General features: G+C 43.8%; 1 protein-coding gene across 1 annotated transcript in view; it reads right to left on the bottom strand.

Annotated features, from left to right (window-relative positions):
* Positions 1-25120, bottom strand: part of LOC311275151 (ephrin-A5b-like) — an 81252-nt gene that overhangs the window by 3379 nt on the left and 52753 nt on the right. The window contains exon 2 of the mRNA XM_084383444.1: positions 7868-8160. Within this exon, the coding sequence (XP_084239570.1) occupies positions 7868-8160 (293 nt within the window). The remainder of the gene's footprint in view (positions 1-7867; positions 8161-25120) is intronic.

Here is a 25120-nt window from a genome sequence, read left to right as displayed (position 1 = left end):
TTTTTATTTTTTCATAGTTCAATTGGCTGAAAAGAACCGACAGAGTCTCAGTCACAAAGTACAAATGTATATATATATATATATAAAAATAGATAAATCAAAAGATCGTGTTAGGACATTTAACATTTGAGAACTTTGGCAACTTTTGTTAAATCAAAAAAAGAGATTGTTTTTAAAAATAAGTTATATTTCAAAGGTATCGTAAGGAAGTGTTTTTCGATAGCTAGACTCAGATATTGTATCATCAGCGCCATTTTCAAAAAATGTCAGCCAGCTATGAAGGCAAACACAGTTAAGTGCTTCTCCATAATATCTTTATTAAAACAAATAATAATAATACACTTGTGTATCCACTAATAATCCAGAATCACAGGTTATTCAAGATTATCAATGTGTGCTTAACTTAGCACTTCAACTTCTAAAGTCAGTTCCTGCCGCCTCCTTCCTGTTAAACTACAATATGTATGTAGTACCAGTCTTGAAGGACAGCACACTGCATGTTGGACAGCACCAGATCACAGACTGATGTATCTCCAGGTCGAGTCACAGCGAGAGCTCCTGACCCTCGATCACCTCATCTGCATCTAAAGAGGCAAAAATATTGTGCAGTCCGACTCCGACATAAGTTTTGAGGTTCTAGTCGTGTAAACCCACTCAGCATTCTCCATTCACATTCACTTCACAGCTTCACCTGAGACCTCTTCACTCCCCACAATCTACCTTCATTCATTAACGTCGGCTAAGCAGCCAAAATGAACGCTCTCCCACAAGGTCGACAGTTTCTTCATCAGAGGTACTCCACACGCATCTCCCTTAAACACAGTCTGAAGAGCCTCTGAACTTCCCTCTCACCCTGATGTGAAACGCTCCATATTTTATGATATGAAACATCTCAATGTCACCCTCACATTTCCAGGCTAATTTGGCCAGGGGCAGTCATTTCTGCAGATGTGTGTCATGCTGCTAGGCTCACCTACAAAACCTCATTTCCCCTGTTTCCTGATTGTGAAAGGCAATCATTAAAAACTTTTTGGTGGGGTTTGCTGCGATTGTTTTGCAGCGCTACCAAAACTAATTAGTTTCCAAGTAGTGCAGGGGACCAAGCAGCTAATAGAGCGACTGAGGGTGTCTCCAGCTGTGACGAATGACTCCAACTTCTGTCTGAGCCGCTGTCAGGAATATTTTCATGTTTTGTGGCTGCGTTTACATCCAACAATAGATTTTCTGTTTTTCCTTTTCAGACTTTTCTTCGTGGGCTTCAATACTCTGACCTCTGTCATTTCCTGCTGGCTGCCAAGTCTCTCTCTCACACACACACACAAACAACCCTGAGAGTGTTTGGATATTCATGACCATGTGCTGGGTATGTATGCATGCATGTATGTGGTTTCACGACTATGTGCATCTGTCCACAGACGTGTCCAAAGTTTGTCCAGACACTCTTCTATCCTTCCGCCCAGACGCTCTGTGTGCTGGATTCTGGCCCAGCGGTGAATTCCTGATAAAAAGCAAACCGTGTCAGTGTTTCCACTGTCGCCCGTGACTCTGGCTCCTATTTCAAAAGGCTCTTTATCAGATACCGTGCGGCTGTGAGAGGAGATAAAAATCATCTTTAAAACTTCACCATGAGAGGAATATTGGAATTGAAGCAGCAGAGGGGGGAAATAAACGGAGAGAAACGGTGTCAATCACGCTGCTTCTGTCTGTGTCAGCGGGTATCGAGTAACTTACCTCACACCCCGACGGTGACTGGAGCAGAACTCACTGTCTCAGTTTCTGTCTCTGAACTCGACTGGCCAAAGCCTCGTCTCTCTCTTTCTCCGTGCCTCTCGTACTCCTTCTGTCTCTGTTTCCTTGGCTGTCATTATCGCTCTTTACTCTGACTCCTATAAAAAGTGTACTCCTGCACTCTCGCACGAACCTCGTGATGGACAGATATATTGGACAGAAGAAAGGAACCATTGTCTCGAGCTCCCATCGAGGACGGTTTATTAATCTTGTGAAATCATACCATAGGACAGCACCTTACAATTATTTTTGGCTTATTCCATTCGCACGTTTGGCCACACACAATCGGACCATGGTGCTGCGCTATGCATTTAATAATCAGTAACTGCACCAGAGATGGTCCATTATCAGAGTGGGGACTAGCCTCCAAACGGGTTCTGGTGGTGACTTGGGATCACGGACAACGCGTGACGACCCCCCTTCTCACCTTCACACCACCTGCATTACTCAACTCAGGTCTGTAGAGGAGACCAGAGAGAAAGGAGGGGTTTGACGTTAACTGCCGGTGAAAACCAAACATTTCCTGACTTTGCTGCTACAAAATAAAAGCTTTTGAATAACTAAATAAACTTTGGATGGAAGGAAATGAAACGTGTTCATGAGTGAATTAGAGGAGCTTTCTTAGCAGCTTTTCTTTAGTATGCCAGAATGTGGGACTTGTTTCTGAACTTTAATCGATGAATCACTTAATCCTTTTAGCACATTTATAATTGTGGTGAAAAAACAGCTACTAATACACAAATTATTACAGCTACAGCCTACATGTCAGCACTGAGTTTTCTTTATGCAACTGCTATCAGTGGCCTATCTTGCTTTTTTGTAATGATGTTCTGTGTGTCTATATGTTTACTGGTGTTTTACTAACAGTTGTGTGTCCTCTTCCAATCTTTCAACTGCACGCCCTGATTGTTTTTTCCTCGGCTTTATTTTGAGAATCCTTTTTATCATCTTGTTCAGATAAAAACTAACCTCTTGGCTAATTCTAGCATCTTTTAACCTTTTGTTGATTCTCTCACATAAACTAAACTGAAGTCAGTGAGCAATTTATATTAAACTGCAGGTAACCATAGCAACAACACATATGCCTCACACTATATTTAATTCCCTCTCACCTGAAGCAGCCACAGTTTGAATGGATATAAAATATGTTTTATTGCCACATATTGAATTAACAGTTTTCAGCTCCTTGGACAGGCAAGCTGTTCAGCTGCTCTCAATATTAGTGAGAAAAACTTATTTGCTCCTAATATTAAAATAAACGAGCAGAGAAAATCAAAACTGTGCAGACAGTTATATCTGCAACTTTGGTAGAAGATCAGTGTCGCGTCTAAAATCCTGCTATGCACAGTTTTAATTGACAAAAACAGAATCTAAGTTGGACAAAGTGCAGAGTCCAGACTCCTCGGTGCACTGCACAGGTCCGTGTACGTCCACAAAAAAGGGAAAAACAAGTAGCTGTGCAGCTGAGTCTGTGCTGCAGAAAGAGAAATGAAGCAGGGGCGGGAGCTGCAGTTGTCTTTTAGACGGCAAAAAGTCCTAATTAAAAGTACAAAACCACCAAAAGAATGTAAAAAAAATAATAAATAAGAGAAAATAAATAAAACTCAGCCTCCAGGGGAATAAAACAAAACACAGCCACTCTTGTTTTCAGTCGGTAATCGACCATGGTATAAGCAGGATTATGCACCCTGAGGTGTCATCTATCAGCGGAGATTATCTGGTGTGTGTTACGGACACTTTGATGTGGTGTTTTTGGAAGACTGACAGTAGGACGTGTTCTTTAAAGGAGCACTATGTAGTTTTGGGAAAGAAATTTTAAAGATCTTCGCTGATGACTGAATAAACAAACTACTTTTAAAGGACAACACAATTTCATACCGCTTACATTTGGCCACCTTTGTAACTACAACCAGTGTTCTGACTAATTATGACTATGACTTATGTAAGATTATGTGTCAGGTGACCTCTACTCTCAGAGATACTGTTTGTTCCTGAGGATGACATCTTCCAAAATGTCCTGCAGAATCTTTTCTTCCTTCTTCCTCTGTTTTTCAGTCACTTCCCCCCTCATTCTTTAACTTCGTCTGTCACACTCTTTTTCCCTCATCTCACTTTCTCTCCGCCATCCCTCCACAGGTTCAAACACACACACAATTACCCAACTGTCTCTCTCCCTCTCTCTCATGTCTGCCACTGAGGTCAGAGTCTGGCTTTTCTATCCTCGAGCTACACAGCCGTGCTTCACCATGACTGTAACTCCAGCTCTGTCTGCAACCCTAGACCCAGCGCTACTCAGGTCATCCGGCCGCCGCCTGGCCATGACAACAGCGCCCGGTCACACGCTCAGGCACATGTTACGTGTTCAGTCATGTGTTGTGGGGCCCGTGATGGTAGCGATCGCACTCTTGGGACTGGTATCACAGATCACCAAACAGGCAGGAATGCAGTGTAAGGCCGAGCTTTGGTGTGGCTGTGAGCTGAATTAGACGGATCCTGATATAGCGGGATGAGAGATGTTTTTCTTGTGATGATCGGTTTATCTTGGGGAAGAAAGCCTTTTGTCTTTGCTCCAGCCGCAGGAAGCTAAAGGGAAACTGTCGGGGCGCTGTGCTGGCTGGGTTCATGTCATTATCGATGTAGATCTGCACTGGCTGTACAGAGCGGGACTCGGGCGTTTGAAGCGCGAGGGCTTTACGGGGAGACAGTCATCTCTCTCACACAGGGAGAGCCAGACTCTCAACTGTCTCCTCTGAAAATTGGATTTCTATCCCCTGAGATTAGGATCAGGCTTTCCCCGCTCCACTGAGGCTCTATTAGAAAAACATGCCGCCCTCTGAGGCCAGGAGAAGCTCGCAGCACAGACTTCGCCGTCATCTCGGTGACCTTTGACCTTCTAGGACCAGCCGCAATACTGATCCCACACCAGGGTGGCTTTCCTCCGGGTGTTTGTCTGGCTGCCAGACGGGCATGCCCTCAGCCAACTGCAGGTGTCATGTATTTGACGTGGACCCACCCCCTCTTCCACCCTGCCTCGGGCGAATGACGATCACCACAGAGGAGGACAAAGGAGAGTCTGTCTTCACTGAGACAAGCAGACATGAACCCCCCCCGTCAACATGTCATTTACATGGTCTCTTAACAGATTCCCAAACCATATTATGTGCACAACACTGGTATTAACTATCAGCTATTGTTCAACTCTTGTCAGAGCAAGACATAGTCAACATGCAATTTGACACTGATACCAGCAGCTGATACAACAGAGTTTACTGTAACCAGTGTTTCTGGATGTGGATGATGCTGCTGGGAATAAAACAAGGATCCATCTGGAAAAATGTTTTTTTTCACATGTGACAGCAATACTTTGTTTTTTTTACTGATGTCAGTGAGTTTCACAGCACCAGGGAAGACCTAATAAGAACACATTTGAGTATAAATAAAGAATTACATTTAATTGAAATTAAGAAAAATAATGCCTTTCCTGCTAAAATGGAGGCTCGAGAAGTATAGCTCCTGTGTTTTTGCAGAGACAATACGAGCTAACTGACAGCTAGAGCTGCTATAGGCTCGCAGGGACATTAAAACTCAAGTACAAATGATAAGAAACTGCATAAAAAAATAACTTGTTCTTTGATAAAAAAAAAAAAAATAAAAAAAGCCATAGACTGTCACCAAAAGAAAAAAACTTTTTTCAAAACAAAAAATGAAATCACCAGGCCCAGAATTCTGTTGGTGCGCCGCTAACAGTGAGCTACGGGAAGCAGCTGTTTATAGTGGAAAAGCTTTGACAGATGTCGCACACTTCCTGCCCAGCACCAAATGACAGCCAAAGCTAACAGCTAGCTAAAGTGAATATAGTGTAGCATTTAGAAGCTAGATATTTCCCTTTGATGTAAATGGAAACTAAAACAAGGAGCTAATGCTAAAAAGAGAGAGTATATTGGACTATTGGATATATTGGCAACACTAATGGTTCCTTTTGGATATTTAAATTCTTTGCTGGCACTTTATAAGCTAACGTAACATGATAATATGGAAATGTTCCTGGTATGTGGCTAAACAAATTGCCAATGCTGCTTCACATAACTTTGTTTTTACAGAGTCTGGCTCAGTGTTAGATAAACTCAGCATCTGCATTGTTTTTTTCACAGCTGAGGCTCATGGGTACACAATCACCTACACAATCACCTACAAAGCAGCATTTCATAGAGACACAGGACACTTGTTTTTAGACCATTTCCATGTATGCCATCAGTAGAATTTTACTCCTTGTTTTCCTTTTTTTAAACTTATTTTTCGAGCAACATTTTGCCAGTGTTCACAGGTGGATCATGTACATCTCTGTCAAAGAACACAGAGGTTACCATTCAAAGGGGAATGTATCGGTATATATAATTCCACAAGCAGCTCCTCTTTCCAACTACACACCTCTATACATGTCGGACAAATATGGCTATTATGTGAAATGATCTGACTATAAGTCCTAGGTATTTTTCCCGGAGGTGTGTCTGTCTTTTGTTATTTCATCCCGTGCTCAGATCCAGTCTTCTGTCTGTAGTGAACGAGGATCTGATGGATGAGTCATGGATCTGAGTCAGCAAGAGATAGTCCATATGGCCTGAAACTGCTCGAGGCCATGAGGACTGTCTCTGCCTTTCTCTCTGGATGATCAATCATCGTCATCAAAGTCTCCAAGAACATCTTCACTCGGTTTCACATCAGCCGGAGCCAACTGAACAAATTACGCAGAATTAGGCAATCTATGACTTTTCTTATCAACATCCAAGGAATTGCAATAGCATCAACAAATCTCTGGCACGGCCCTCAACTTCCTCAACAATGCAGTCGCGTCAATTCAATGGAGTCAAGTAGACTAGCCAGTGGACAGAGAGATCCAACAGAAACTATGAGTGAATGTGCAAAAGATCACAATACAAAACACTGCAACAAAAATACAGCTTTGGATTTGGCTTAACCCGCATGAGGACGATCTTGATGATGGTGTGCGCCCAGATGCTTGCCCGTAGCACTGTCCAAGATCAGTGAGGCACAAAAAAGTGTTGAAAGACACAAAACAAATTTTTACCAGGCTGCCTCACAGTTAAATAAATCATCCTTGTGATCTTAATCCTTTTAAGTCTTTTTTTTTTAAGTTTTCAAAGCTACAGACCATGTCAGGATGGAATATATTTGGGAAATCACGGTTCAGATGGTTCCATCACTGAGCAGATAACAGATCAGAAATCCTGAAATGCATTTTTCCAGAACACAACATGTCCTGAGATCGGTCAGATGAGCCAAACTGTGTGTTTCTGCGAATTCAGAGTTTCAGGCAGCTTTCTGAAACACCTGCTTTGGGTCTTGTTGCAAGGCTGAAAAGCTGCACCAACACTGACGTATAGAGATAAAACTTTCCCCACACTAGTCTCCTTGAATTTGATATCTTTATTATGTATATGTTGCAATGCCAAGAGAGCACTCTTTTCACTGACTTCTACCGCTGTTTCCTGCAAACTCTGAAGTTCCTCTGACCGATGTCGGTTAAATACCAAAAATCTACCGTGGAGCCCGCTGTATCTCATTTAGTCCCTCTCTTCTGGCCCTGCAGGGCACTGACTTCACTTATGAAAACAGGACACCCCAGCTGTTTGTTTTCCCGTGTCTTCTCACGAGGAGCAGAAAACTGAGCTCAGCCAGTCAGCAACAAAAGACACTTCAGACGAGAGCTCAACAGTAGAGATGTTTTGCTCCCCCTGGCTCGTGTTTTGGCTTGGCCCTCATTCCAAGGACTTGCAAAACAAAACCGGAACGTTGCTGCTGTCTTTTTTGCAAAACTCCAAATAGATGGAATTGATATCAGTCTTCTGATGTAACTGCCAGTTAAAGCTGGATATCACTGTGAATCTTTCCACACTAATGCTGATACCATACCTGAGTTTACTGATGCTAAAACATGACTTTTTAGGCACCTTTCTTTAAGACATGCTTTTTTTATCAGTTAAAGAAAGCTAAAGAAGCCAAAGTTGCCAATGATACAGTCATTTCTGTAAATAATACAGGGAGGTTAGTGCATACTCACAGATATAATAATACTCTCTGCCAGGGCGAAACTCGAAGCCCAAAGAGAAGGGAGTGAAGAGCTGGAACTTCTCCGAGAACTTCAGCGGTCCGTTCGGCGACAGAGGCCTGTTGCACTCCCAGCGTTTGAAGCCCTTGGCCGTGTGGTCGCAGGAGCTGTAGCCGTCGTAGTTCACCATGTAGAGGATGTAGCGCTCGGCCCGCTCGTCAGAGACCGGGCCAACGTAGTGCGGGCAGTAGACGTCAAGGTAGTCGTTGATGCAGACGTCGATGTGGTAGTCACCCCGGTAGAACCTGAAGAGAAAAGAGAGAAATGTGAATATATGCAGAGTGGTTGAGGGAAAGTCTCTCAGGTCTCTGAATGCTGATAAAGTTACAGTCCTAAGTCAAGTCTTTAAGGAGTCCTAGGTAAGTCAATGCTGAAGCCCTTATTTTCATAATTCAAAGGCAATCTGTGGAGTTTCTGACCACTAGTAGTGAATGGAGCAATGTTTTTACATGTGGATCTCTGTTTTGTTTTGCACACACAAGCACATGGGTGCCATGGTTTCACACTTTCCTACTGATGGACAGGTGGTGACAACATGCCAAGAAACCAGAACAGAAGAAGCAGAATAGAAGACTGCTGGCAAGGACAACGTCAACAATGTGGGTATGAAAATTACCCCAAAATTGGCTTTGCAAATGTTTTGAGGACAGAAAGGCATTCACATTTGTTAGACCTTCATTTCACCATGTTAATTCAGCCGCTAAGGGTCTCTATGTCAGGAGTCAGGTACAGAGCCAGACCTTTTGAAGGAATAAACACCTGGTGTCACACTGGATTCTGATTGTTCTCAGAGAACCGGAGCCTGGTGAGCACTGAGATATGTGAGAGGCTGATCTGAGTTCAGACACACGGACACATACAGTTGCTTAGTTAGTTTACAGCAAATGTACAATGATGTAATCTGGCTGATCTTCTGTTTACAGCTCTGTGAAATACAATACTTTAATAAAATCATGTTTGCATTTACACCAACATGTGACTGCATGTGCTTACTTGACTGTTTGAACTGTGTTTATAACCCACAGTGAGGGCCGGTTTGTGCATGTCAGCAATAACACTAACATGATTAATGTATTATTGGTGAGGCGATTGTTCTACATGTTAACATGCAGGGATAATTCCCACAAGATACCACATCATGTGATCTTGACCTTTATTTACCCAATGATAATGTGCTGAGCGTGCATGTTCGCTCTGCACCAGCCTGCTTAATGTTTTCTACACATTTAACACCGGGATCCCCTGAAGCAGCAGTGCTCTGCTCAAGGGTACACTGGCAGCAGCTGTTCAGATGGGAAGATAGTTACTCATTGATTTGTTTGGGGAGTCTCTCGCCATCATGCTCCATGATTGTGCGTTCTCCAAAGAGCTATGAGTGCTCCAACACCTGATGACAAGAGATGATGCTTTGGGTCTCTAAGTGAAGGAAAAGTTCCCACATGTGTTCGGAAACTGTGGAAGACACAACCAGGCTCCTCTGGTTTGTTCGCAGGGTCTCATCATGTCACTCTCGATCATCCCAGAGGCCTCTTGTGGGACTCATCCGAATCCCCCTGCAATACACCCGCCCCGGCAGAAACCTCTCCCGACACACGCTAGTCAGTCCTAAGCCATATATCAATGTTAGTGCTCAGCAGCGATGACTTATGCTGGTGCTGAAATTAAAGTCCCCTAGCGTTACAGGGCTAATCCCCTGGTTAGCATGTGCCTTTAGCAGCTTTAAGAGGATCCCTCTGTAGAATGAGATTTTCATTAGCCCAATATGACAGCTTGATGTAGGAGCCCCTTGTGGAATCTCCGACTCTGGGAAAATGAGGCCTGTTTCTCAAGCTTCGCCTTGAAACAGCCCCAAGATCTTGCGCCTGGTGTTTACTGTAAACCGAGCGGACAGGAGAAAGGGGAAAAAGTGCAGCGGCGAGATATGCCAGGTATTCATTCCTGAGGAGAGTGATTGGAAACACATATTCCCATAGGCGCCGTATAAGGTTGCATTTCTGAGGCTTTTAGCGGAGACAGATTAGGCTTGGACAGCCGGCTGCTTGTGTCTCTGTAGCTGCTAATGGCCCGCGGTCCAGTATCACTGACATACTGCGGATGTCTTCAATACTCCACCTCTGTCCATTGACACAGTGAGGGCCATCAGGGGAAGACAGGCCAGAGATCGTGTTGAAGCATGCAGCAGCCTGATGATCCGATACGGGTGAACACGCCGGGGGGTTTTGCTTTGACGTGTCGCTGCCCACGGATCAGATATTACACCTACTCCTGCTCCACGCCAAGGGAAAGGGATGTACCAGTCAGCTGATCTGAGGCCAGGTGAGGCAGGAGGGAGGGGTTGAGGCGCAGCTGTTGCCGTTGACACGAACATGTTGGGGCTTCGGGAGGCGTGAGTTAGCATAAAGGGAGGTGTGTGCTCGCCGCGGCCTGCTGGGGGTATCAGGTTGTCGTTACACAGATTGTAAATGTGCTGCAGGATTAGTGGCAGTCCTACTGTGTTTGTATGAGAGGATGTGTGTGCGCGCGTGTGTCTTATGGCATCAGCAGCCGTATTCTAATCTTTTTCTCTCTCTAATTATAGTCTGGTCAAACGTGAAACCAAAGCCCTTGTTTTCTCTCCCAGTTTTTCCTTTTTTTTCTCCTTCCTCCAGCACCAGCTGAGCGCTTTGGCTCCAGGCAGGCACAGCATGGCCTCCCTCAGCCTCGGTTTCAGGGCTGCTCGCTGATATTATGACTAGCAGGGGTCAACCGGCTCCGCGGTATCATGTCCTCAGCCAGAGGCACTGTGGGAGAGCCTGCTTTGTCCTGCCGTGTCTTTACAAAGCCTTAAATGTTAGCCGCAACCTTGCAAGTGTCAGGGGCTGTCAATCAAGCCTGACCCAGGAGGAGCGGCTCAGATTAGGATTAAGACAGTTTCTGACTAGTGGCTTTGTTAGAGATAGGTGGGGGAAAGTTTGCGAAAGTGAAGATAATTGTATTCAGATACATCCTGATCGCCTGCTTTACTCCTGGCATCAACAAGCAGCTTAGAATCAGTCTCCAGTGACCACTTCTGATTGGATTTCACTTCTGGACTCAATACAAATCAATGCAGTCATCGCCACTCGATGCTGCAGTGCATTCTTTCACTGAATTGGTTAATACTAAGAGCTGCTGCACCTGTTAAATTATGATCCTTGTGCAACTTTTTGCATATTTTTTCACTATGCAATACACGTGTGATCGGGCCACTAAAACCACAGACAGTCACACTTAGTTACATTTTTGCGCAGAAGAATTTCATAATGCTCTCGTAAAAATTCTAAATCACATCTTGACAGCGCCATATGATCCCAGTGAGCATTCTGTTGCTGAAAAGACGTCACGGGTGAGAAAATGGTCAAAACTGGCACAAAAGTTTTTCAATGACTACATCGACTCACCGACGTTGATTAAACGTCCACGGTTAGACTGTGTTCCACCAGGATTTGCATTCCTGGCATTCAGCTCAGAAATTTTGAAGTGGTTTCTTCAGTCAGGCTCCAAAACGATGACAGAATATTATTTACACAAGAAAAATGTCTCTACTGCAAATCCTGTGATAACCTAATGTGAACGTCATTTCACTGCAGGGGTAAGGGATCAAACTACCAACCTCCTGATTAATGTGCAGGCGCTTTGTGTTCTTAGCCACAGTCACCCCTTCTATTATTTGAGAGTAAAAGCCTCACACAATAACCTAGAAGCTTATTGTTGGCAGCTCACAGCCTCATGGTTCCAAATTTAGGACATTATATATGAAAAGCTCAGTGTGTTGAATGGGTCTGCATGTAGAGAACATTTTGCCAAACAGTCAAATATGACTTTGGAGAACTACCTATCGTTATGGCCTCTCTTTCAATCTACTGAACAAATGGTCAAACTTGAAGAGCACTCAGCAGAGCGCCTACCTCCACCGAGGCCAACAGTTGCTTTTAATTAAAGCCATTAAAGGCTATCAAAGCTCAATAGCCCTGTATCACTCTAAATATTAAACCACCCATAACTGCTAAACCATAATTTAACCTCACCAGATCTGCATCAAAACTGCACTCACTCATAGATACCAGCCACCCAAACACGCTGTTTTCATCGAGATCCATGCATCACGCCCTGAGAAATGAAACACAATGTTGAAAAACGCTAGCCCCTATCTCACAATGTTACAGAAAGAGAGAGAAAAAGAAATCCTGGAACCGTCGCTTTATCTGGATCAGCACCAAAAGTTAATGGGCTCTATTCTGGACTGAGACCCATCCTCCATCCAAGTTTTGGAGAAATCTGCTCATTAGTTTTTGTGTAGTCCTGCTGACAAACCAACCAATCCATAAAAGGACACGGGTGAAACCATGATCTCCTTGGAGTTAATTGTTTTTTATCAGAAATGAACAAATTTGTGTTTTGTGACAAATTGATGCTGATGCACCTGGTTGAAAAGAGGGCGAAAAGACGTCTTAGATGTTAGATGTCTTTTCCACGTTGTTTCCATGATGTTTAGTCAGTGAAACAACTTGACAGTATGGCAGTGTGATAGCTATAAAATACACTTGAGTCATCGAGATTTGTTGCCACCGGTGACATGACCAAACTTTTTAAGCTCCAACTGGCTGAAAGCTGCATCTGAACTGTATTTATGTCGTGCTGTGAAGTTGGTCTGAGGCCGTACTAAACCTTCCTGCCATAAAAGATCAAAACAGCTGATAAAACAGTTAATGAAGGACTCTAAATAAAATATTGTGCCGTGGGAGGGCATCAGGGACAGGCCCGGAAACAACAAGCAGCCAAATGTAGCTTTTGTAATCAGTTTCTCATCTTTCCTTGGAACCATGTGCTTTTTTTGCTATCTATTCACTACAGATGGGTTTAGAGAGCAGTCAAATGTGGCCAAACATGTGCAGAGGAGAGTCTGTGTACATCTTAAGTCTAAAATATGGACTGTAGGTGTTTATTACAAAGGATGATTTAAAATGCAGTGTGAGAGTGCCAGCAGATGTTCCAGATGTTTGCCAGATGGAGGCTATGAGGAGGTTTTTGAGTGGCAGAAATGAAATATTGATAAGACACGGGGCCATAAACACACAGCCTGGCTCAAGATGTGGCCGGATGGATGACATTTAATCTCTCAATGTCTTCTGGTTTCTTCTTTTGACTTTCCCCTGCTGGTCTCCACTCTGACGTCTCTACTCTGAGACCCTGAGAGCATCCGTCACCCCCCCAACCCTCCTCCGCCACGGGCTGGACTCAAGTGTGAGAAAAATTCATTCATTTACCGAGCTGTAAACCCTCAGCAGCGTTCACAATCTTCCGCCTTTTTCATTACCGGCAAGACTTATTCATCTGTTTGTCTAAATGGCTTTGTTGTTACAGGCTATTTAGTGAGTCATTAAGCCTTCACAGGGCCGATCGAGGCAATCTCAACAGTTGTGTTTTCCTTTTGGCGCCTTTCTGAGCAGCAGGACTCGGTGAAGGCTGATCGCCAGTTTGAGGGCTTTAAAAGCAGGAGGCAGAAAGAACGATCAGACCTTGGCGAAAAAGAAAAAAACAGCACGGTTCAGCGGTTCAGTGTCAGTTATAAATGTGTCATAATGAGCCATTAACAAAATAAAAGCACCTAAATCCTCAATTCATTTGTCTTGGGGATTAATGATCCCTGATTGGCTGAATTACTCACAGCCAGTTGGAGGGGCTTATCAATGAATCAGTAACCGGAGCTCTTAACAAAGCACACATCTACGGGTAATCCCTCTTTTCACTGAGCTCCCCCTGCATGTTTGCTTTCTTTATCCCCTTCTGTTGTGTTATTGTCGCTCTGCGGCCTGGCACAGGTAAGGTATGGCAGAGCCGGTGTAGACACAAACAGACGGAGTGAAAAAAAAAACCCACAGAGCTGATGGGGAGGAGAGAAGAGAGGGAAGAGAGCGGGGGAAAGTAGAAGAAAAGAGCCACGAGAGTGTAAAAGTAAAAGACAGGAGAGGTAGTGGAGGAAAGATATTGTCACCAACAATGCGTATAACTTAAACTCTAACTAAAGGATCAGCGTGAGAACTTTGTCTCTATTTGCTCAATATTTAATGGCAGATTACATGACCGTTTCCAGGAAACTTCAAAGGAAATTCTTAGGAAATTGGAGAGCCGTACATCCCATAAAAGTGTTACCGTTTTATTTCCTAACTTCAAGGACCAAATGCTGTTTTCAAAGTCCTCTCCAAATTGCCCGGAAAAATTTAATTCTGGTGTAGGAACAGTGAACGCTTTGTGTTTTTCTGTTTTATGTTGTTGGCAGGAATACAAAAGAAAAGAGAAACTCTTGCGAACTGTCTCCCTCACTGCTGGTGAACACTTTGGTGAAGTTGGGCTTCTTATTTAGATGTGCAGACATTTTTTTTTTTATTATTTGTTGACACTAAAGGAAAAGTTCACCCAAAAATGAATTTTCAGTAACAATCCTCTCACACCCATGCTGATGAAAAGTCGGGTAAGGTTTCTTAGTCCGCAAAACATTTCTGTTTTCTGTTCTCCTAAACAACTGAAGCAGACAGGGACTTGTTTTAAAACGGAAAACAAACAAATAAGTAAATAAATTACTGAATTGTCATTTTTGGGTGACTTTTTCCTTCAAAGTAGTCAGCTTTAGTATTTTGAGTTGGAAAAACAAACAAACAAACAACTAAAATCAGCCAAAAATATTTAGGTCAGTTTGAAACTGTAGCACATCACAAAGGAGAGGATATAGAGATATAGAGAGAAATAAAAACTAGACAGGGGTTCTGAGAAAGAGCGCGGAGGAGCAAGTGAAGAAGCGAGAGAGGAGAGGGAAAGAAGAAAGAAGAGAATAGAGAGAGATGAAAAAAGACTGGAGGAAGAGAAAGTGATGGAGTGAGGAGCAAAGAGATGAACACAAGATAGTCGAGGAGCAGGAGACAAAAAGAGAGGAAGAATACCAGGAATGTAGAAGACATTAGAGCAAAATAGGGAAGAAGGGAGGAGGGAACCGAGGGAAAGGAGGACAGAAGACAGTAGATGGGGGGGGGGAGCTCAGAGGAATGAGGGGTAGAAAAGAGGAAAGATGGTGGAAGGAAAGTAGTCGAGGAATGGAAAAGGATAAGAGATCGACAAAAAGAAATGGAGTATGTAACAAACAAGAATGGGGGACAGAAGAATGGGGAAAGAAGAGAGAAGTAAGAAGAATGTAGACAAAACAGGAGGGTGGAAGAAGGCAGAAGGGAGGAGGAGGAGAGGAGGAGAGGATAAAGCCCTCCTGTTGTTTCCTCATGAACACAGTTGGGTCAGACAAGGGGCAGCTTCCCAGGGCTATCCCACAAAGACAGAAGAGGAGATGCTTTCAGCCCACAGAAACACATGAAGCTCCTGTCTCAACACACACACACACACACACACACACACACACGGGATAATGTCTGCACTGAAAGACGCAGACCGCAGAGTGCAGACCTCATGTTGCTTCTATATCAAGTCCCTCAATTTCCTCCTCCACAAACCGATGTGTACTAACTGTCTTTCTAAACAACACCATGGAAACCTGCACTTCCTGATTACAGCCTCTAGGGGGAACTCTTTATGGGGCCAAAAAAGGGGGTAATCAGGTCATGTGACGTGATGTCACCAGATGGGGTCTGTCTGTCCCGTTGCCCTCAGGGTGGGGAGGTCTGATCACCCTCCCTCCACCTGTCCCATCATTCAGCTTTGTTCGCCGCTGGGAGGTTAAAGCCATTATTACTTAGCTGTCTAATTACATACACACACATCTGTCCGGAGACTCACAAACACACACAGAATGTATTTGAACACATAATGTGTCTGCCAGGGGGCTCAGTCCGACTGGGCGTTGACAGCGCGGAGATGGGAAAAATGGAGGCTGTAAAGTATAGACAGTTCTCTGTTTCTGTGTTTTTCCTGCTGGGAACAAAACCAGAGGAGGTGAATAATTGGCCTCAGATTGAAAACACATTGCTGCTTGTGGGAAGGCACCTCGGATAGTTACAAAACTAAAACAGAGGCTGGAGAGAGTGGAAGCGGAGACGGGGGGAGAATGAGAGCGGACGGTCTGTTTGTGGACGGCGGTGGTCCTGACTGTGCCAATCACTAAGTCGTCCTTCAGTGCAGCTGCAGACACACTGTGTGCCAGGCTAAGTGAGTGCACACAGACAGGGAATGTCTTATGTAAAGCTTCATGTATATTCCAAACTCTGTCTGTCTGCAAATGAGGACCTGCTGCCTCTGAGGCGCGTGTCTGTGCACACTGTAAAGAAACAGATAAAACTCATTATGAAAGCAAAACTTTCTTCAACACATACGTTTAGGAGTATAACAATGTTTTTCTACATTGTTTTTAATTTATTTAAAAAACAAATCCTCAAATATTTTGTCGTAAAATGTTGTTGAAATACAAGCACTCTAGTTCGGGCTTTATTTTTAAGGGCTGTAATTCTCTAATAATAAAGTTTCCTGGAAAAACTACATAATTATACTGTAGTGTTAAAAATACAAGTGTTGGAAAAAGTACAGAGTAAAAGTAAAGACAGTGTGTTAAAATTTTACTGTGATCAAAGTGAAAGTCACCCGTACGTTACTACTTAAGTAAAAGTATCTGGCTTGAAATGTATAATACATGATGAACATTTACCCGCCTGATTGATTATTGGCTCTGATATTTTTTCTGATTATCAGATAGATATAGATGAAATGAATGAATGTAAAAATGCTCTACTTTTGCTCTGATGCACACATAATCTGCAAAGAAACTAAAGTTGTAAATGTAGTGGAGTAAAAAGTACAACTTTTGACTCCTAAATGTAGTGTAGTGGGAGTATAGAGTAGCAGAAAATAGAAACACTAAAGTAAAGTACAAGTACCTCGGAACAAGTCTCGTTTTCACTTTGAGGACATCTCGCTGCAGGGACGGATCCTTTCTCTTGTATCCGGTTGTTTTTTCCTCAAATTCAGTGTTTATTTCTTGTATTTTAGCTTTTACTTTTTTGCAGTGCATGCAACTGTTGTCAGAGGCTGAGAATTACTAAGCATGACGAGTAAATTGATCCTTTGAGTTAAATTGTATTCATTATTGGAATCTTTATGAGAAATGACACCAAAGCTCAGACTAACAACAGTCTAAAGGTCTTGCAAAAACTCACTTTTATGACTCTATAACTCATTAGTAGTGGACTTACTTTGTCAGCTGACCACTGTGTGTATTTCCCCCAAAACACAGCTGACAATCAGAGCGTGATTTACTTGATTTGAGTGAACTGACCCTTTAAGGTGAATATTGCTGACTGTGTCAGACAAGAGGGTCTGGATGAGGCAGGTTAATTACTGACAATGCTATTCTGGTGTCAGGGGGGTCAAAGCAGCAACAGAAGCATGGGGTTAGTGTCAGTCAACACACACACACACACACACACACACACACACACACAAACACACAGCATGTCTCCGTCATTCAGTCAGTGTAAAACCCCATGGGGCCGACAGAGCGACTCATAAACCCCCTTTGTGCCAAAGATGGTTGTTCAGGTTGCCATGACGCCGGTTTACAACAACACAATGTTCCGACCACAGAACCGGCGCTTCCGACAAACACACAGCGTTCATACCTGCAGGTGTATGCATGCAGGCGCGCATATGTGTCGGCCCAGACACACACACACACACACACACACACACACACACACACACACACACACACACACACACACACACACACACACACACACACACACACACACACACCACCAGCCCTAACGTCACATAACTCCAGGAGGCCCAGAGCCGGTCCTGTTAAAATAACCCCACTGAAATATGTCCCATCAGCACCTGCTGGACATACTGAGGAACATGATGCTACAGATCACTGAATACACACATAGTGATGATCATACAGTATAGTAAGTGGATGATTTTTTTTAATCTCGCTTCAGAGCACACGGTCAGCGTGTGACCTCCGGGAGCAGCTCAACATCCCAGGATGCCTCCCATCACACGAGCTGCTCACCGCGCTCGGCTGATATCGATCTGACACCTTAGACTCTGAGCTGAGGTCAGGGGTTAGTGACAGCCCATTATTCAGCCTCAGAGCCAGTGTTTGGCCAGAGTCTGAGCCCAGGTGACAGAGTGACCTCGCTGTCGTCCATCTTAGGAGCTGCTGAGGGACGGAAGGTGAAGTTTAAAAAGTCTCTTAAAAAAAACTCAATTCCCCATGAAGTGCTTCACGCTTCATTCACTGCTGTGTGTCCTTCCTGTAATCTGGACTCCTCTCTCTCTCCCTCCTTCTCTCTGACTCTCTAACTGCTCAGAGAGAATCCCATCATCCTCTTCTTGCTTATTTACTAAAGGTTTCTTGCTAAGGTATCTTTAAAATAGAGCTGCAACATGTAAGTAAAGTCCTTGTTAACTTCTAATGATTCCAGCTTTTTAGATATTATATAAATATTATATTACATATTAAATAAATATTAACATTATATCATTTTCTGTTTTCTTTCCTAACTTTTCATTATTTTTTAAACAGAACACATTTTTTTTCTCGCTGTCCTGTGGGCACAGCTGCTTTGAGTGACATTTAAAAGTTAAGACTCCAGAATGGACCCTCGGGCTGCAGCTAACAATTATTTTCATTGTCGATAAATCTGTTGATTAGTTTTGATGAATCAATTAGTTGTTTGGTCTTTTAAATGTCAAATAAATGCTGAAAAATATCGATCAGTGTTGCCCAGATCCCAAGATGACGTCCTCAAATGTCTTGTTTTGTCCACAACTCAAATATAATCAGTTTACTGCCACAGAGGAGGAAATAAACCAGAAAGTAATCACATTTTTTAAAGCTGGATTCAGAGAATTTAAACTGTTTTTCTTAAAAATAAATAAATTAAAAAAAAAGATTAATTGTTTATCAAAATATAGATCAATTAGTAAAATAATTGACAACTAATTTATTAGTTGTTGCAGCTCTCAGGGACACACAGAGCAGACATGCATGTGGTTCTGTTTTTCTGTTCACAAACGTGCAGTAGGTGTGCACAATGTGCTTACACCCCCGAGTGCATGAGCTGATGATGGACAAACTCAGAATGTACAATTTGAGTTTAAACAAGAAGCTAAAACAAGAAAAGTGACTCTGACTACCTCCAAGTTATTAGTTTAGTCTAAAATTAGCATTTATCTTTCCTTTATTTTATTAATTTGATGCTGCACATGTGTGATGTAAGCCAAAGAGCAAACACTTACACTGGATGAATCTATATACTGATGTAGATGCGGGCTGCGTTCATGTGTAAGCACACTTTAAACATTGATTGATTGATTTCCTCAACACTTTTCAGGAGGAAAAGGATAAAAGTAAAGCAGAAAGATAAGAAGAATACGAGGAGGGATACTTAACCCCACAGAGGCAAGAGGAATGCACGCGCACACACACACACACACACACAGAGAAACCCAGATGCGAGCTAACCTAAGCAGAAGTGAGTTCTGCAGGAAGGCCCCACCTGAAGCTGACTTCACCAACACGGCCCTGATCCTCGCTCTGCAGGCCCCGAGACTCAGACCTCTGACCTCCCTCCCCAGGGGCGATCCGAGCCCCCTGCGCTGCCCTATCACTTTACTGCACCCCAGGGAGCCGTGGCCCCACCCGCCCCGGGCCCAACACACTCTGAACCCACAACCAAGAAGAGGGGGGGAGGGGACGGCGGTGAGGAGAGGAACCCACAGCGTCTGGACTCAATCACCCGCCCATGACAAGCCTGCAAAGCTCTCACACACCACCACCGCTGCATGCACACATACGCACACACACCAACACCAGCACTTATCCACCAGTGAGGTCTCGCACACATCAAAGTGCGGTGGGGCTGACTTGGTTGAGTAATAGGCGTTCTGTGGGGAGATGGTGAAATGCTAAAAACTCGGGCTCGGAAAATTTGTTGTGTTCATGGTTCTGAGAAGAGAGGGGGCGAGGGGAAAGGGTGAGAGAGGAGTGTAGTCAAGGTTTGAAAGGGAGAGGGGGGGGGGAAGAGAGGGCAGAGTGAAAGATCGACTAGTGGGAGAAATGTGAAAGAAGAAGCCAAAACAATGTGAGAAAATGTGAGAGAGGGGAGTGGGAGAGAGCACATCGTTGATTTAAAACTCCCATAGGTGCAGTATAAGAGCTAGGAGGTCTCTGTGCATGTGGGTCTGAGAAAGCTGAGTTTAATTGTACGGCCCGGTATCAAGGCTCTAAACATCAACAGCTCCCGACCCCACACAACCTCTCAAACAAACTCCTACAGACAGAGAAAGAAATAAAAACCTTTGTGTCCATCTCAGACATGTGTCACTCATGTATTTCAACTCATAACTTTCAGGCAAGCGCTCCACGGCGGGCGGATGACAACAGGGAGACTCTCAAGAGGTCACCGCGTCATGCATGCCGCGGGTCACGCACCCAAAGTAGGCCGCTGAAGTCATCGGTAGACTACTCATGATATAAAAAGGTAATGAGCAGAGAAGCCGACATCAGACTGTCCTTGAAGTTCAGCTTTTAGTCAAAAACGAACCAACCTTTACTGTGAGATGTATTAAACAACTTGTCAGGTTTCTTCCCTCTATAATTTGTCTGTGATTACAGTGATTGCTGTGACTCACACGTCACGGTGGTCCTTACTGCTGAAAAACACTTTAACTTTTCAGGAGATGTAGATGTGGCCCTCTTGTCAAATTGCCAACTAAGTGATGAGAGATTAGAGAGGACCACACTGTATTCCTCTCTGTCCCCGTCGTTTAACGCTCCCAGCATCTTAAGCACACGCCGCACCGTGTTAGAGAAAGGCAAGCAGTCGGCCGTATGTGTGTGTGGGCACGCTGCTGCAGGTACAGGGGAGGGGATGACCCCCAGTGTGCCAACGCGGTGATCCCATTGAAATGAATGAGGTGGTTGCATTTGACACAGGGCTTTTACTGGTCATTGAAAGCATGTTGAAGTTACATTAGTCCTTTTTACAAGTAGAGTAAGTGTCAGGGATTCAGGGTAAGTGCAGAAATGTAATACAATATTCTTCATTATGTTTTCATTAAGGTATAATCACCTCAAACTGAGAATGGTCGTGTTTTTAAATCTACAGAGGGAGCAGGTCCTCTTCCGCGGAGTCCGCCGTGTTGCATCGCCATGATTCTACAGTAGCCCAGAACGGACAAACTAATCGATGGCTCTGGAGAGGGCTTTGGTGTTTTTGTGCGTTTTATCGTCCATCATAGGGAAGGGTGAGACAACGGGTGTTCGGTTGGTTGCAGTGTGTAACCTCACCACTAGATGCAACTGAGTCCTACACACTGGACCGTACAGCTGACACTGACACCACAGTGCAAAGACATGTGGTGTTTATGGGGTCAAGGACTGAAGTGGATGCTACCCTTCATCATGGCTCACATTGTTTGCTATCACAAGAAGCAGTCACGAGACATAAATATGCATTAAAGACACACAGCGTGTTTCTTCACTTTAGTACAAAAAATGAGAGTTCTTGTAACGAGAGCTCTAACGTTGCATGCTGGGAAGTTTTTTAATATGCTGCTTAATCTGATGAGTTCAGTGAACCCTGGGCGTGCATGTGTTAATCTGAAAATGAACAAACACTTTTGTATTTATATCTAATATATATTAGTATTTATTTATAATATATATATATTTGTATCCAATAGATGCAGTGTGCAGTGTCCATTGTAAAGGCTACAGTGGGAGAAGCACTTAAGAGGCTCTGCCCCCTTTACATCCCACAGCAGGCCCAGAAAAAACAGCACATGTAACATCATGTAAGGACTAAACATAGACGCGCCCTCCGAGTGCCCCGCATGCCAGCGCAGAGCCGTACCACCTGGCCCGCTCAATCTGCCCCCCTCAGGGCCCCATCACGCCCCTCGCCCCTTCCCCTTGACACAGAATGTCTGTCATAGTCTCGTCCATCAGCCCGCAAACCGGAGACTACCTCAAATCTGCACATGCCACCTTAAGAGAGGCCGGCTCGGATTCACACGCGCTGCCTTTAGAAGTCCGGGGCTCAGATTCACGCGCTCCACCTTAAGGGGCTGTATTTCATATTCACACCCGCTGTAGCATTCCGGTGTCAGCGCCGGCGGAGGCCATGTTCCTCATTCACATATTCAGCGCAGAGCACGGCGTACTGTCAGTGAGGTAATGGCCCGTCTTTTGGGACTTCCAGTGGGCAAATTTCAATGCATATAAAACGGTTTCCCACTGCTACAGAGCATAAATGGGCCTGAGAGGTGCTCCAAAATTTTAAGCACATGTGAATATATATACAGTAAGTGCAAACACACACACACACACACACACACACAGACTCACACATACACATAGAGAGGCAGCAGGAGACAAAGGTTTAGGAGGGGGGAGTAATGACTGAAAGATTGCTAGTTTGAATATCTCACTGAATGGGTCAATATGTGATGTGGAGGAACACACACTTTCAGTAAAGTAGTGCCTTTAGCCAGTTAATTCCATTCATTGGACATGAATCGAACCTCAGTATTAAATGTAGATGTCAAATCTGAGCTTTGCCGAATCCTTTATCCAATCTAGAAGGTTGACTGCAACTAAACGATTATTTTCATGTCGAATAATCTGTCAATCATTTTCTGAATTAGTTATTTGGTCCAAATGTCAGGAAATGATAAAAAATGTCAATTAGTTGCCCAGGGCCCGAAATGACGTCCCGAAATGTCTTCTTTTGTCTACAACCCAAAGATGTTCACTTTACTGTCGCAGGGGAGGAAAGAAATAAAAGAAAATATTCACAATTAAGATGCTGGAATCAGAGAATTTTCTAACTTTTTGAAAAAAGATAGTTGATGATAAATCTAATAGTTGACAAATAATTGATTAAAAGAATAATTGTTGCAGCGCTAAATATCATCAAGGGTCATTCAACCAAGATAACAAAATTAAGTATTTTTATTCAAGGTACTTCTCTGTCAATAGTTTTTTAGGGACTATTTCTTTGGGAAAAAGTTGTCCCAGTCCAATCTGTTGAGTGTGCTGTGTATTCTGCAAAGTAATTGGGATATCGTTCCTGATTTTCAAAAAGAAATATTTCGAGGACCATAAAAAAATTCCATCCACCACCACTGTACAGGACTGGAGACAGCTATTTGGGTGGACATACCCTTAATGAACCAGAATATTTTACCAACCTGGAACCAGATCCGAACTGAATCCACCTCTCAGAACTTAAGACCATGTGCAACAATTAGACTGTGGAAGGAACTCTGTGAGCCTGAAGCAGGGCGTCGCCAACAGAAAAACCTCCCTGGATAAATAACAGTTAAGAAAAGATACACACATACAAATCCCTCCGCCCACATGTACATGCACTTTGCAGACACAGCTCTTATTATTCTGAGCAAAAGGCCACAGAGAGCAACAGAAATCTGGCCCGGGACAAAGCGGTCCGATCCGACAGGGTGGACCAGCCAAAGGAAATATCCCCAGCTGCTGTCCAACAGCTGATCAGCATTAAACTAAACCGAGCCCACTCACACACAGAAACACGCCTTCCAAATGTTTGAATAAACTCACATCCGGCCCACATCCAAGAAACAGCACGAGCTCCTCTTCAACAACACCTGACGCCTACCCAGTCTCTATCCACCTCCCTCTGAACTTCACAACCGACCCCAGATCGGCTATCAGCGCGTTCCTCGCCACGATGAGCGTCGCCTCGGCTGAATCCAGGCCAGCTGTGAAATCCCCAGATAGGAACCACATGTCAGCAGCTGCATGTCGGTTTGAGGAAGGATTTACTGCTTGGATGTGATGATGGAGAGGGCCATAAAGGAGAGATAGAGCCGCTGTTGATAGATCATCTCACCGCGGGCCGGTTTCCATCTCTCTGAGAAGACTTCGCCTCCACACCTCGCCCAAGGAAAGGAGACATAAGACAGATGTGTATCTATTTTCTAACAACCCCAAGTGTCGGAAACTTCCTTTTTATCTCCATTCACCGACTGCCACAGTGTGTGTTTTTACATGTACAGTACGAGCCTGGGTTAAATTAAGCATTTCGCGGCAACCGAATCCTCCCCTCTGCCCGTCATTATTGCTGCGTTTTAGGGAGCAGACTGCAGTGATTAGCCCCAGCCGCTGAACCGTGGGCCACCTCATTTAACACACCACTTGATGTAATTGTTATTGGAGTGGAGATACTAGCCTGCTGTTCAGACTGCAACACGCAGCAACACTTCTCTCTGTCTCCCTCTGACAGTTGCTGGCGACACTGTCGCCGCCTGTCCTTGTTTGTGAGTCGGAGGAAAAAAGAGAAATCAAGATTTGGCAGAGGCGGCAGAGCTCAAACAGCGTACGAGATGTATGAATGGAGGCCAGAAATACAGTTAAAGAGACCATCTGTTGAGCCAAACACATGAAGACGCAGAGATATCCAGTTTGGGGGATTTGTTAAAATATGTTTGTTAAAGAAGTTTAGCTGAAAAGTTAAGTTGTTTTTTTTTAATTACAGTATTTGTTTAGGTTACATATAACTGTTGTTTCAACAGTATTTGAATGCGAAGGTCTAACATGTAGACTTACCTAACTACAAATTAGACCTGCCAATACATACATTTAACGATATATTTTGTAATATTTCCGCATTAAAACGACTAGAGGATTTGGCTGAGTTGTGCACTCATATTATAAACGTTTCCGACAATGTTCAAACCCAGAGAAATCTGTAATGGGTTTCTGAAACGACGTGTTTCATTTGCTCGCTTGTCGCTACAACGTTCAGGAGAGAGTCGGAGTGAGGAGGGGGGTCAGTGAACGAGACATGACGTGAATAAAACTATGGAACAACCTCTCACTTGAACATAGAATATATGGATAGAATATAAAAAGGAAGTAGTTTGTTTGACTGTGCTATAAACAGATACAGTGTGATGTTGTCATTGTCATTGACGTTGTACTGAGACCATCATAACTATTGTTGGTTCAGGCCGTCATTTCATCTTACCAAAAAGTGCACAGCCGGAGCAAGATGTGGCTGATTGAATTAAGTACCGGACTCCTACCCGGGAGACTGGGTCTGGACATTTTATACCATTGTCCAATTATTTTTACACGAAGCTCACTTATTATTTTCCTTTTTTTCAGTTTTCTGTAGCAGATTGTTTATTGGTTTTTGTGAG

The sequence above is a fragment of the Pagrus pagrus genome (genome assembly GCF_965226575.1).
Source record: "Pagrus pagrus genome assembly, chromosome: 19".
Classification (NCBI taxonomy): domain Eukaryota; kingdom Metazoa; phylum Chordata; class Actinopteri; order Spariformes; family Sparidae; genus Pagrus; species Pagrus pagrus.
Note: the sequence above shows the minus strand (reverse complement) of the source record. Positions and strands in the feature narration are given on the sequence as shown.